Source organism: Malaclemys terrapin, chromosome 3 (assembly GCF_027887155.1).
Source record: "Malaclemys terrapin pileata isolate rMalTer1 chromosome 3, rMalTer1.hap1, whole genome shotgun sequence".
NCBI classification, from domain to species: Eukaryota; Metazoa; Chordata; order Testudines; family Emydidae; genus Malaclemys; species Malaclemys terrapin.
This window is the reverse complement of record NC_071507.1, coordinates 162,071,749-162,085,631: the sequence shown is the minus strand read 5'-3', so window position 1 is coordinate 162,085,631 and position 13,883 is coordinate 162,071,749. Positions and strand designations below refer to the sequence as shown.

Here is a 13,883-nt window from a genome sequence, read left to right as displayed (position 1 = left end):
TTAATCATTTACTTAGTATTTTTCAGAGGACAGAAATGTGGAAAGTGTTACATCAGCTACTGTGGGAAAAAGGTGTGGTTGAACATGTGTGTGTTAAAACCCAAAGGTATATGTATGCATTTCTTTGGAGTATGTGAAAATAGTGATGCCAATTGTCTCTCCTCTCAAACAGAGGAAGGACTAGTAAGGAATTGCCAGAGCATTTTTTTTCATCCTTCCTTGTTTGTGCTATATTTTGACTCAGTTGCTGTTTTAGTAGCTTAGAGAGTTGTAAAACTGTTATTAATACTCAACATGGTTCAAATAATAATTATGTCTTTAAAGTAACCAAATGAAAGCCATTTTGCAACACAGGTCAGTATTAAGACACAGAATTCAGCAAACACTAACCACAGTAATGGCCATTCTCATTTGTTCCAGCTTTTAAAGAACATGAATTTGACTTTCCAGTATAACATGGCTCAGAATCAAAAAGCAAAGCAGAGCAAATTAGTATTACAGGTTTATTAGATCTTAAAATATAGAAACATATTCCAACAACACATTTTAAAGAATAATATAATTTTCAGTTTCTTATTCTCAAAATAGTACATCATTATTCAAAAATATATTACTTAATGTACACCAAATTCAGTTTCCATTAAATTTTATTTAGAATAAATTGAATTCAAAACATCATAACCATTTACCTGATTCATAAACAAACCCATAACTTTTCTGAAAGTATCCCCCATGCAGTTTAACGTTCATTATCTAAGTGGTCCCCAAACAGCAATTCACTGAAGAAACTTTATTAATATACCTTATTGTACATGAACTGCAATTAGACATAGTTATGGAGGTACATAAAGTATAAAATAGTAATTGAAATGTAATGTTTGGAGAAAATGCTATGACTGAAAAAAAGAAACCCACCCTGTTTAATTTTTCAAAAAGTTAAGTGTATGTTTAACAATTTAAGACAATACTCCAACAGTGAGATAAAATAAATTAGTTTCTGCAAAACACACACATACCTGATTATATTATTCTGCAATAGTCTGTGTTTTGTGGAATGTGCATTAAATAACCATAGACATTGGGATTTAAACGAAAAGATTCTGTAAGGCATGAGAAATGTTCTATTCATTTTAAATAACACTCTAATATAGCAATATTTCTACTGAGGCAATTCCCAATAAAACTATATAAAATAATGACTGGTTGTAGGGATGGGAAATCAGGACCTTCTATTCTCCCATAATAACATGGGGATATTCAATGAAATTAAAAGATGGTAAATTCAAAACCGATAAATGAAAATACTTTTTCATACAATGTGCAATTAGACTGTAGAACTCACTGCCAGAAAATGTAATTGAGGCAAAAAATTTAGCAAGACAATAAAAGGGATGGGACATTTATATGGTAACAGGAATATCCAGAGTATAATAGTTAATGCAAACAAGTTTTGGAAGAGATAGTAAGATTAGAGATTAGGAGAGGACCTATTGTGCACAGAGATTATCCTAAAAACTGCCATATAAGGTTTCTTTCACCTTCATCTAAAGCACCTGCTATTGGCCACTGTGAGAGACAGGATACTGCACTAGACTAACCACAAATCTGACTACGAATGGCAATTCCAATGTTCCTAAATGCCTTACCCAGCAAGAAAAGGAAGCTAAGGAAAACAAATTCTTTCCAGATTTTAATCTTTTACACATTGCACACATATATTAATTCTTGCCCATATAGTAAGGTGGCTCAGGTGAGTGTGGAGTTTTTTTGTTTTTGTTTTTTTGTTATTAAACACACAAAAAATCTGCAGCAGTAGTCTTATAGATAATAAACTGACAATTTATTTGAGGAAAGAAGGTTGTACTACAAGTGTTTAGTGTTAACTTGGAAAGCTATAGGCACAGACTCAAGCCGATCTCCACAGAATTCCTGAAGCTTTGAGCCTTTTGCAAAATTCCACAAGCCAAGACGTAACATGTTCCTCCAGTTACACCAGTTCTGTTAAAGAAAATAGCTATAACAATTATGTGCAGTCTTTCAGCTTCTATGTTCTACCTACCGTTTGTTTATTTAAACACTGTTCAACATTTCAATTTGTCTAATGGAGTAAAACTTCTAAAAGAAAAATTATGTTTAGCCAAGCATTTTTTCTTCAGTTTCTTTTTTTAGTGCCTTTTCTAAATAAATATCCAAGTATATATTTCATTTGCACAACATAACCAAATGTATTCAATTTCCTTTAACAATATAACAGTCACAGGAGTTCTGGGCTTTCTAACTTAAAAAAAAAACTATACAAAGGTCTTACTTTAAAATGTTGAAATGGACAGAAAAAAGTCTCAGTGAGATCGATTGAAAAACAGCTTTGGAGGTTCCCCAACATAGTAAGGTGACCCATAAAATAAACTGTTTTGAAATTTCACCCATAGAAAAGAAACTATATACCTTTAAATAAATAAAAGCTACTATATACATTACTGTACATTAAATGAGAGATGGCATGAAATAGAATAAGTTTAGGGATGCTTTTTCACTAGCAAGAATTGTATTTTGACTTGATTACAATTCTGAACAAACACTGGGTTTGATTTTTTTTCCGTTTTTTATTCTAGTGGCAGCCACACGAACGCACCACCATATTTCTGTATTTTTTCAAAATAACATTGGAACTGTCATCAAAGTAGAGCACTGAGATTGCATTCAGTTTTGTAGGTGCACAGCATGGCTTAGGTACGTGATCAGGGAACATCAGATGAACCTGAAAGAGAGAGAGTGAAATTGCTTGTAGACCAAAATAGAAAGATGTAATGGCAAATCTATGGAAAACACAACTATTCAATTTGCAGAGTTCTGTAGTTACAGATTTTTTTTTCATTTAGCAACTTTAATAAAAAGCTCACCTCCAGAATGCTCTACTGATTTACATAATAGAGTTATACAATAATAGCAGATGGAGAGATAAATTAGGAGGAATAGCCAAGAGAGAAACTTGGTTTTCAGATGAGATTTGAAAAAGAAATGGAGATAGGTCCTGATTCAGGAAAGCACTCAAACATGTGGTTAATACCATCACTATTCAGAACAGAATTTGAGCATTTGCTTAAGTCCCTGATTTAACTAAACTGTCTTCCTGAATCAGAGCCTCAATGGGGAGGGAGAAAGGAAGTTTGTTCCATACAGCAAATGTAGAGTCAAAGGCTCTCACACAGAATGTCTGGATTCTATGATGATTCTAAGAACATATTTCTCTTTCAGCATCTATATATTTAAGGTGTCTATTGTCTTGGCATCTGTGATCCCACTGAAGTCAATGACAATTTTGTCAGGGGAAGCAGAATCAAGCCAAAAGATGGGTGTCAGATGCAGGGAAGGGTAAAGAGAGATTATTCTCTGAGGTAGGCTGCAGTGGTACTCCAATGGAATGTTAAATAAAAGAAAGGTAATTTTGAGCAGCTTCTCAAAATGAATGGAGATATAGTGAAAATAACTGAAAATAAGGGCAACTAAACATACTTTCTCCATCCTTCAAAAAAGGCTGGAAGTAATTTTCTACACGTCTGGATAGCTAGAGACTGGGGAGGCCAGAGAGAAGGGAGTTGTGCTAGAGAGGGCAAGAGACTATTACGGTATGGATGAAGACTTCAGCAGTAATGGGTTTCATTTGTATGTTAAGTCTTTTAAAATCTGTTATAGCCATCTTTCTAGCAGTAATATAAGTTGATGGTCTTTGCCAGACCAAGAACAGTCAATCAGGAAGTGATTTTTATGTAACTGTTACCATGAGAAGATCTTTCGAAATGAACAATAATAAATCCCAAAGTATTAGTTTAGTAAGGATGTAGATACACACACACCCTGCTACCTCAAAACTGATTAACTAATGACAAGCAAAATACTGGAGAAAAAAAATATTGTCCTCTTTCTAAGCAGACATTTGCCCAGAGCCAGCCTCTGGATTCTATCAAGCCCACAGCTACCACCATCCCAATTCTGGGAACCCCGTGTGGGTGTTGGGGCTAAATTTGGCTTTCACTAAATACATTTCTTGCCTGTTCCATTGTAAAGATAGTTTTGAAAATGGAAGTGAGTCATGAGGATTTGGAATTTGTCGCAGTGATTTTATCTCCTCCGCCCGGGCAATCTCTGCTCACAGCCATCCAGGGTCAGCCTCCTGAGCCTTTGAACCCCTTAGCTTTGATTTCTGTGATATTTTAGGGATGCCAGTCCTGCTACTGAAGAAGCTAGTGTCTCCACAAGCTACACTCTGGCTGCCTGCCAGTGAGCCAGCTCCTCTTTTAAATAGCTAATTTGGCCTCCCACCACTATAGGTCAGAGAAGGGGAGCAGGTCTGACAGTTCAGCAGCGAGAGTGGCAGCTTGACCTGGAGGATTAAATGCAGAATTGGAAGCAAGGAACTCCTGCTCATGAATTTTGGCTCTGACACTACTGCATATATGGCCTTGATCAAATCTCCTAAACATTCTGCCTTACTTTCTCCATCTCCAAAATGGAAATAATAATTAGAGATGGAACAAAAGCCAACCCCTGGATCTGAACACACACGTCCTTTCAAAATCTCTAATAATACTGATACTAGAATTTGTACTGTAGTGAGGATTCACTTTTTAAATGTTTAAAAAGCATTATTAAGGTGGAATTTTCAAAAGCATTCGGCATTGGCCTAACTCTGCTTCCACTGAAGTCAATAGGAGTTTTACCCACGGATGTCAATGGGAGCAGAGTTAGCGCTACTCCAGCGCTTTTTTGACTCCTATGGATACACCTTAGAAAAAGCAGTTTAGCCCCATGCAGAAATGAAGATGTGCTGGACCAAAGATTGTTACAAAACAAACCAAAAAGTCAGTTATATTTGGAAGGGTTTCAAGGAACAATCTTGTCCCAAAACAAAGCTGCTTTTTCAGAATGGTGCAGTCACCATGGACAGGAGTTGATTACATTTGGATTGGGGGAGAGTGTATGAATAATTGTTTCCCGAACTCTCCCTGTGTGAACTCCCTTGAGTAAATCTAAATAATCTGTATAATTTCAAACAAAGTGTTTGGCTACTGCTGACCCAGCTAATTTATGTGCACTTAAAATTCAATTAGCCCCATGGATATCTGGCTGCCCAATAGAATGCATGTGCAGTACAATTTGAACCCCCTGCCCTTAAGAAACTATGGGAGATTTCAGCAAAAACTAGGTGCACATGTGAAAGTTGCCCTGCTATGTTTTACCTTGCATGACTCGTAATTGCATGAGAGAAACTGTAATCTAATGTCTCACTGAAGCTTGGCAACTTTTCTAGGCAATCTTTGCCATAATAGCTGAAGAGAAATAACAGTTTATTATTGTAAATGTGTTTTTCTTCATCATCACCACATATGCACATTGCCATAGTTCTTGCCAAAGAGCATTATTTCCCCTCTCCAAATGAATCCCTTTCCCACAGCCCATTGCTTACTTCCACCTTTGACTCCCTCCCCTCCTCCTGTCCCCTTCTGCCTCTCTGTGCAGGATCTTGCTGGCTTGAATGTTGGGATGGAAGAATATAAGGTCATTGGCTCTGTAGCTGGGGACTGCTGGGGGTGAGGGGATTGAATGGTGGGAGGAGAAGAGGCACATTTAGTGTATGTTAAAAATGGAACTAACACGAAATGTGCCTGCCATGATCCCAGTCACCTTGCTTGTCCATTGTAGCTCTTTCCCCTGTCCTTCATCGGTCTGCCTTTTAATTATACATGCTGTGCAGAGCATGGGCAGTGGGTCATATCCTCAGCTGGTGTAAATGAAAAATGAGAGCCTAACATTAGACTCCTATGTCCATATTTCGGCACATAAATAAGTTCCCCTGATTTTTTGAACTGCTGAGCACCCAGTAGCTCCCACCGAAGCTTTCCTAGGGGACTGTTCCAGCAAATGTAAGTCAGAACATCCCATGGCGCTCCATCTTGTGCTGGGTTGGCTTGACTCCCAGCTGGAACCAGGACTGGGAGAGGTGGAAAGGTGGCTGTAAGGCTCTTCCCACTTCAGCTCCACCACGCAGAGAATCAAATCCAAATGGTACTATGTTTCTAATCATAACTGGGAGCCAGGCATGACAGCACACAGCACACTTCTTGCTTGCAACTGCATCAGCTCACATATCTTAGAGGTATTTTTCAGTCCAGTCAACTGATTGAGGCTTTTCTGATAACAATTGAAAACCGAGAGCTGCTGTGCAGCCACAGGTCAAAGTTACTGGAGACTGTAGTGTGAATGTTGATGAGAAACTTCAAAAGGTGCATAAACCACTTGGAAGCAGGGAGGGAGCCCTTCTTTGCTTTACATCAGCACAGTGGCAGATTAGCCACTGGGCCAACGGGGCCCATGCCCAGGGGCCCTGGTCAATTGGGGGACCCCCCAAAATGGGCACCCCTGTGCCCCAACCCTGCTCCCCAGCAGGAATGCCAGGTGGGGTCAGGGAAGCCCCTGTGCCCTAATCCCGGGACTGGAGGAGCTCTAGCTCCCTGCCATGGCCTCAGGGCTGGGGGAGCTCCCAGATGCTGCTGCTGCCTCAGGTCTGTGGCTAGGGGAGGGAGAGAACAGAGCTTCTCCTGTTGTGGGGCCGCAGTGGGGAGGGGATAAAATGAAGTGGGGCCGTGGGAAGGGGCAGAATAGGCTGGGGCTGTCGGCGGGACCGCAGGCAGAAGGAGCGGAATGGGGGAGGGAGTGCAGGTGAAAAGGGGGGGGAGGGGCCCTCACTTGCTCTGTCCCAGGGCTCTACAAAACCTTAACCTGCCTTTGCATCAGCAGAACCCCTCAGTGCTGTGACACAGTCTTTTTCATGCATTATTGGGTCCGAAACAAAATGTAAATATATCAAAAGGGGCTTTCTGAGCATTTCATCCACTAGCCATTGCAATCACTAATGCTTTTGTACAAGGGTGTAATTTAAACAAAATTAATCCAAATCCAATAAAATTAATCCGAATCCAACAGTAATAAACCGAGAGGAAGATGTAGCTCCCTGTCCCAAGCTGCTTGCATGTTACAAAAATGATCTAACGGACATACCAGAGTCTGAACTATGGCATGGTTTGTAGCATTCATGTGGGCATTGAGTGGAAAGGAGCATTCTCCATCACAGTAGAACGCAGCATAGCCCTCTGGTGCTATTATCCAATCCTGAAATATACAACCATAAGCAAACTAAATAATAACAATAACAAACAGACAATCTCAATCCTTCCCAGTTCAATCAATTGAAAACTGTATCACTATCATTCTAATTTGGATCCAGGATGACTGAATAAGGCGTATACAGAAATACAATATTTGGAAAAAAATTGTCCTAATCTCTGTTCCTACAAAACCAAGATGAAAATTGAGTTAAACCTAGAAATATGTACTGAATACCCCCAACTAACCAACCAGTGAAGGAATTTAGCAAAGAAATACATTGGAACTAGCCTTTAAAATACTTTTCCTCCCACTTTGAAATTCTCGCAAGGGTGCTGGAACAATTTGTATAGTGGGGGTGCTGAGAGCCACTGAACCAAACTATAAACCCTGTATAATGGAAACCACTTCAAGCCAGGGAGTGCTACAGTATCACCCACACTCTTAGTTCCAGCACCTATGAATTCTCAGGCTATTTCTGGTTCACTAAAAACATCCCAAATGCATCATTCTCTGGCATATCCAATGCCATTAATCCCTATGATTTGCTTGAGACTAAGAGTATTTATGGTCTCAGGAGTTGCATGGGGGATGGTGGCATTAGTGATGTTACAGAATGATCAGTTTGAGGGATCTTCAGCAAGCCATAAAACAGATAATTTTTCACAAAGAGAAAAAGGTATTTTTAAAAGTTTAGTTAGAGAATTTTTCTTTGCTGAATTCCCCCATGGCCTGGCTGAGGTGGGGAGGGGGAGGGGAGCATTAAGCACATATTTTGGGGGTTAACCCAATTTTCATTGTAGTCCTGTTCACTGTTAGTTTCACTGACCCATTTTTGAATTGCTATACTTGGTTAGGTGCTTGCATTATGAAATTATCTATTCTTTTTATAAATATGTATTTAGAGAAATCTGAGCTACACAAGCTGCAACATTTTCATTAAATATTATTTTACATTTTCTGTGACACCTTGCTTTGCCCATGATCTCAAAGTGCCTTACAAATGATGGGCCCTGTTGTGGAAAAATCTATGGGAGAACAAGTACCAGGTACTTGGAAAACTCTGAACATCCATGTAGTGAGGAAGGATGGTCCAGCAGTCAGGCACTCACTTAGGAATTGGGAAACTTGCATTCAAGTCCCTGCTCTGCCACAGACTTACTGTGTGACCTCAGGCAAGTCACTTACTCTGTGCCTCAGTTCCCCATCTGTAAAATGACAATAACAATACTACCTTACCTGACAGGGGTTTTGTGAGGATAAAACTCTCAGATACTACAGTAATAGGAGCCCTATAAATACCTAAGATAGATATCTAGAAGCTAGAGCATTTCCAAAGAACATTGAGGGTGTCAGGGCCTGCTGCCTATGGATCTGTCAGGGTGCTTGATATGCTAATCCTATAGCTATCCCATGAGCCACATACAAATAGCACAGGGACACCATAGAGTGCAAAGGCATTTGTGCAGGAGCTGCTATGTCCACATTACTACTCAGATCCTCATCACAATCCCACCACGAGTCAGGAGTCCAGTTCTTCCTTGCCCTAGGCTGGCCTCTCCACCCGCCAAGGGGACGGCTAGACTGAGCAGGAAAACAAAGGAATTAACGTTAATGGCTTTGATGGGAATAGTGCCACAGAGTGACTCTCCTTTAACCACATAAAGGAACTTCTGCTGAGTCAAAAGAAGCTAATGGTGCTCGAGTTCAATCCTCTTTGTCAGTTTTTTTGCCTTTTTAGTGGGGTTTCCAGTACTTTAATCCCCTTTATAGCTAACATTGGAGGCAGATGACATAACCCTAAGAACAGTGGCCAAAAATGTAAAACTTGGGTGCCTAAAGTTAAACATCTATATCCATATTACCCACTCAACTTCTGTTTATGTGCTTAAATATGGATTTAGAACCCTAACTTAAGCCATCTAATTTGAAAATTTTAGCCAGTTGATTCTTTTTGGCCTTATAGCTAAAACCAAGTACAGTATTAGAGGCAATTAAGTATATGCCTCAGCTCATATTTAGGGATTACATCCTGACTACACCTAGCAATGAACACTTTAGTTTTAACATGAGTGTTTTATATTATTTATAGGAATCACATCAACCATCACTGAAATGAAACTACCTCTGGGGTATAATGTTGCAACTGTTTAAGAGCGCACAGCAGTTCTACACATCTAGGAAGCAAAAATGAATTCTGTATTAAATTGATATTGCAGAGGGAATTTAAGTATACATGGAAACCTGAAATGTGTTATCTAAATCAGTTGCTGATGGCCTTCCCATTATTTCCTTAATAAAATATTTCCTTTGCAAACAGCTTTTGCTTCTCTGGAAGAACCCAGCAGAGCCTCTATTTTCTCTGTCTTTTTTTGCCTTACCTCTGCTTTCATGGCCCCACAGGCACCGTCTTTTCTGTTAAACTACGACTGCATAAAGGGGTTGCTGTTCAGTGATTCAGGACACCTTGTAGGGGCTGAAAGCTCTGCTTCCACAGGGCTCCAAACCCAGATGGTATAATTCTCATCTGTCATTACACGGCAAGTGCAGGAACTAGAAAGAGACTCAAGCCAAATCTGGATCTGGATTTCAAATACTCCACAAATTAGCAAGGGTGCTGGAACAATTTGTATAGTGGGGGTTCTGAGACCCATTCAACCAAACTGTATATGATGGAAACCACCTCAAGCCAAGGGGTGCAGCAGCACTCCTACTTCCAGCACCTATGAAGTTTAGGGGTGTTCAGAGCTGGGATTTAGGTTTGATCAAATATTGAAAGAGGGTTGAGTGACAGGATTCTGATGCAGATTCAAACCCCAGCACCACCAATGTACACAGGGTGTTCAGATCTGGAGTAATGGTGAAGGCCTATCCCTAGTAAAACCGATTAATTTATCAGGGCTATAAACCTATTTAAGTCTGGGGTATTTATCACACAGCCTCATCAGCTATTTTCCCACAGGACTCAGTGGGTTGTAAACATGAATAGCTCTATAACTGCTACCAAAGGATTGCATACAGGATCACACATCATTACAAAGTGCACTTTGAGAATTCTTGCCTCTTCAATGCAGCACCAGTTACCACCAGGGAAAATCCCTCTACAACAGACGATAGATTGTAAACGAGATTATAGAAACTAGCACTGATAGGAAAGAGCATTGGTATCCATACCTGCCATCCCAAGTCACGGAAACTCACATAAAGTTCATGTTTTTTACAGGCTTGCTTTTGTTCACTTGTGTTGTAATCTACAGAAAAAAAAAGACACTGTTCAGACATACTGCTCTGGAAGACAAGATTCTTGGCAAACTTGCACAAAGCAAAGGAACAGAAATACTCTCATTTCTACAGGTAGGGCTGATCCATAAAGTCAATATAATTTTTTGAAGTTCAGAAACCCCAATCTCAGGCTGGCATAGAATCATAGAATACCAGGGTTGGAAAGGACCTCAGGAGGTCATCTAGTCCAACCTCCTGCTCAAAGCAGGACCACTCCCCAGACAGATTTTTGCCCCAGATCCCTAAATGGCCCCCTTGAGAATTGAACTCTCAACCCTGGGTTTAGCAGGCCAATGCTCAAACCACTGAGCTAGCCCTCGCCCCATAGTTTGTGTACAGAGTGGAAATAATGCATTCAGGATTAGGGGAAATAACTTTTTATGCTGCCTAACTGCTAGCTATCGAAGTAGCAGTTCCAATAATATTGGCAGATATAATTTTGCAAGCTGGAAAAAGAACATCAAGGGCCTGATCTAAAACTCACTGAAGACAGTGGGAGTCTTTGCACTGGGCTTTGGATCAGGTCTCAAGTGCCAGACAAAGAGTGGGAAGGGCCCCAATTTCAAATGATAAATATAAAAGGCATAATTCGAGTTATTTAAATCTTAGCACATTTTGCATAGCTAAATTTTTTACTATGGTAAAAAATATCTGCCAACTAATGGTCTTTAACTGTTAATACAAATGTAAGCAAGTAGCACAATAGATGCACTTTAAAGGCTTGACTGTCTCTGGCCCTGGCATAGGTGTGCTTCTCTACACCCTTGCGCACTCTGAAATAATCCCTCTCCTTGGGGAAGTACAAAGATGTGGGGAAGTCCTGGTCCCATCACATCACTACCCTATCTGAGCAGTTGGATGGGAATACAAGACAACAGGCTGTAGCACCTCAAGGGATGCTGCATCTTAGCACATTCTCCTTGCCTGGGATCTGGGAGAGTGATTATGCCTCCTGACGATGTTCAACATTACAGCCAGTTTAAAAAAAAAAAAGATTTTGGTGAAAAAATGTTAAGACAAACAATGGCTTTTTGATCAAAACAAACATTTTCATAGAACATTTTCATTTTGGTAGAAATTTCATAACCCCCCTCCCTTCCTGGAAACTGAAAAACCAAAATACTTTGGTAAATTTGGGGTTTTGAATAAAAATTTCAATGTTCAGAAACTGACGTTTTTAAAACTGAGAATGGTTTTCAAAAAACAAAAGTTTTTGGAGGTTTCAGGGCAGGGGTTTGTGTGTCTGTCTTTTTTAACACATTTTCTTGGGAAATGCAGGGGACCTTTTTTAAAATTTCTGATGACAAATAATTTCATTTTCCAGCCTGCTCTATTTAATGTAGTGTGGAATGACATGTTGAGGCTTTCTTGCCTGGAATAGCTCTGGCATGTCCTGCAGGTATGTTAGATAGGTACAGCCATTAAAGGTTCTGGTTAGAAGTTGGGCTTGATTCTGCACAGTGCTCTCCAGCTCAGATCACCAAAATGCTGAAGTATGTGCTTAGCTTTAAACATATTAATGGTCTCATTAACTTCAGCTTAATTTTAAATATTTTTTTTCTAGATTGGCCTGGCGTGCTCACCACTAGGATTGTGTCCTTGGTTAATAATGCAAATACACTGAGGACTAATATTAGTTCAAAATCTTAAACAAGTTCTCTTTGATAGCTTTCTCTGAATATTTTACTAGTTTTAATGCTCCTTGAAGATGAATTTTGAGCTCGCATGCTCAAACTCTCAAAATTAATTTTAAATTCATGTTCCATGAAAAACCACACAAGAAACTGGATTATAAGTTATAATACTCATTCAACAAGGAAATAAAGACAATGCCATGTGTCATTTCAAATTTCAAGCACTAAATTTAGAATAGAAAGCGATAGTATAAATGAAATGTGTGAAAAATATGACTGAATAATTTCAGAAAGAAACACGCAGGATAAAGTCACAATCCATTTGTAGATGGTCCACAAACAGAAAAACAGGTGGAAGCTGGTGAATAAATTAGTCTTTATCAAGTTTTCCATCAGATTGAGCTCTGGAATCAATTTCTAATTTTTTCCACTTTTCATGTTTAACACACAACCTTCAGCACCAAAAAGACTGTGGAGGGGGCCCTAGGGCTGTGGGAAGGCTCCTTGATAAATATGTATGGCATCACTTCAGATATCTTCACAGTATTGAAAATCCCAAAAAACTACTTTTAAGAAAATAGATTAATGCTGTGTGGATGTGAAAAAGTCCCAGGATACTTGATATGCAGACATGCATTCGACACATAGCTTTCTGAAACCTACCTAACCACACACCTATTTAGAATGCTAAACTACTAAAGCAAATTCATATTCCTTCCCTACATTCTGCCTTTTATATAAGACAAATGTTGTGTGTAATGTAACATTACATAAAAGTAGCCACGGTGACATTTACAACAGGATCTGGTGCCAAGGATCCAGTTTCACATTCTGTAGCTTCAAGGTCCATATGCTTATTCTGTCAGGCATCAAAACCATGGGATATTATGACTGAGTAAACTTTGTACCTAAACCATCCAGGGACTGCAGTTGTGTTCCAAATCTGTATGTGGCAGAAGGAGCTGTGGGGGTAGGGTAAGGGAATCAGATTTGTTATTCCTATGCATATTCACTGGCAGTCAGAGAGTATTTTGGTTTCTAAAGAAGAGATGGAAGTTGAGACATATGAACCTGCCTGCATTTACTATCACAAAGTACCATATGCTTAATTAATTAGTGTGACAGCAACCAATAAAATCCAGGAAATACACTGTTTAGCATGTTTTTCCATTCTTATCTCATAGCATCAGGAATAAAAAGTACCACAGCCTTGCTTTTGAATTTCTGGGTAGATGTCAGTTTGCATCACTGCCTTTATATTATTAAAATATAGATTTCATTTTGTGCCAAATTACTATTTCCCCCCCTTTTCAGAACCACTTTTTGAGGAAAAGGCTGGGTTTTGTTTGTTTTTTGTCCATTTCAGGACAAGTTAAAGAAAGAAAAAATACTTTTCCTCTAATCCCTTACTCAGCTAGACAACTCCATTGTGACCAAAATGGAAGTAGCACCTAAGAACTGAAGAAATACTGCAAATTTCACCCCTCTGTGTGGAACAGAACGGGGGGGGGGGAGCCTGGAGGATACATTCTGCTTTCTGCAGTGTGTTCTTGCATTGTATTTAAGCCATGTGCCCTAAAGTTTTCACTCAACAGAGGGAGGTTAAGCACAGACCTGTCAACATCAAGAAGAAAACTTTTGCCAGATTGTTACAATCAGTAACATTATATATACATATATAGGTTTTGTTCTTATTCACATTTTGTTTGCTTGTGTGCACGTGCAGGAGTATTTCAAAAAGGAGTTTCCCAGTTTTAATTAGCTGTAAAGGAGAAAAGAATGAAATGAAATATGGGAAGTAGGAAT

General features: G+C 39.3%; 1 protein-coding gene across 1 annotated transcript in view; it reads right to left on the bottom strand.

Annotated features, from left to right (window-relative positions):
- Positions 1 to 489: 489 nt before the first annotated feature.
- The window catches only part of BMP5 (bone morphogenetic protein 5), a 69,701-nt gene continuing 56,307 nt past the window's right edge, over positions 490 to 13,883 (bottom strand). Inside the window, exons 5-7 of the mRNA XM_054023609.1 lie at positions 10,336 to 10,412; positions 7,057 to 7,167; positions 490 to 2,758 (exon numbers count right to left, since the gene is read on the bottom strand). Of these exons, the coding sequence (XP_053879584.1) occupies positions 2,609 to 2,758; positions 7,057 to 7,167; positions 10,336 to 10,412 (338 nt within the window). The 3' untranslated portion in view covers positions 490 to 2,608. The remainder of the gene's footprint in view (positions 2,759 to 7,056; positions 7,168 to 10,335; positions 10,413 to 13,883) is intronic.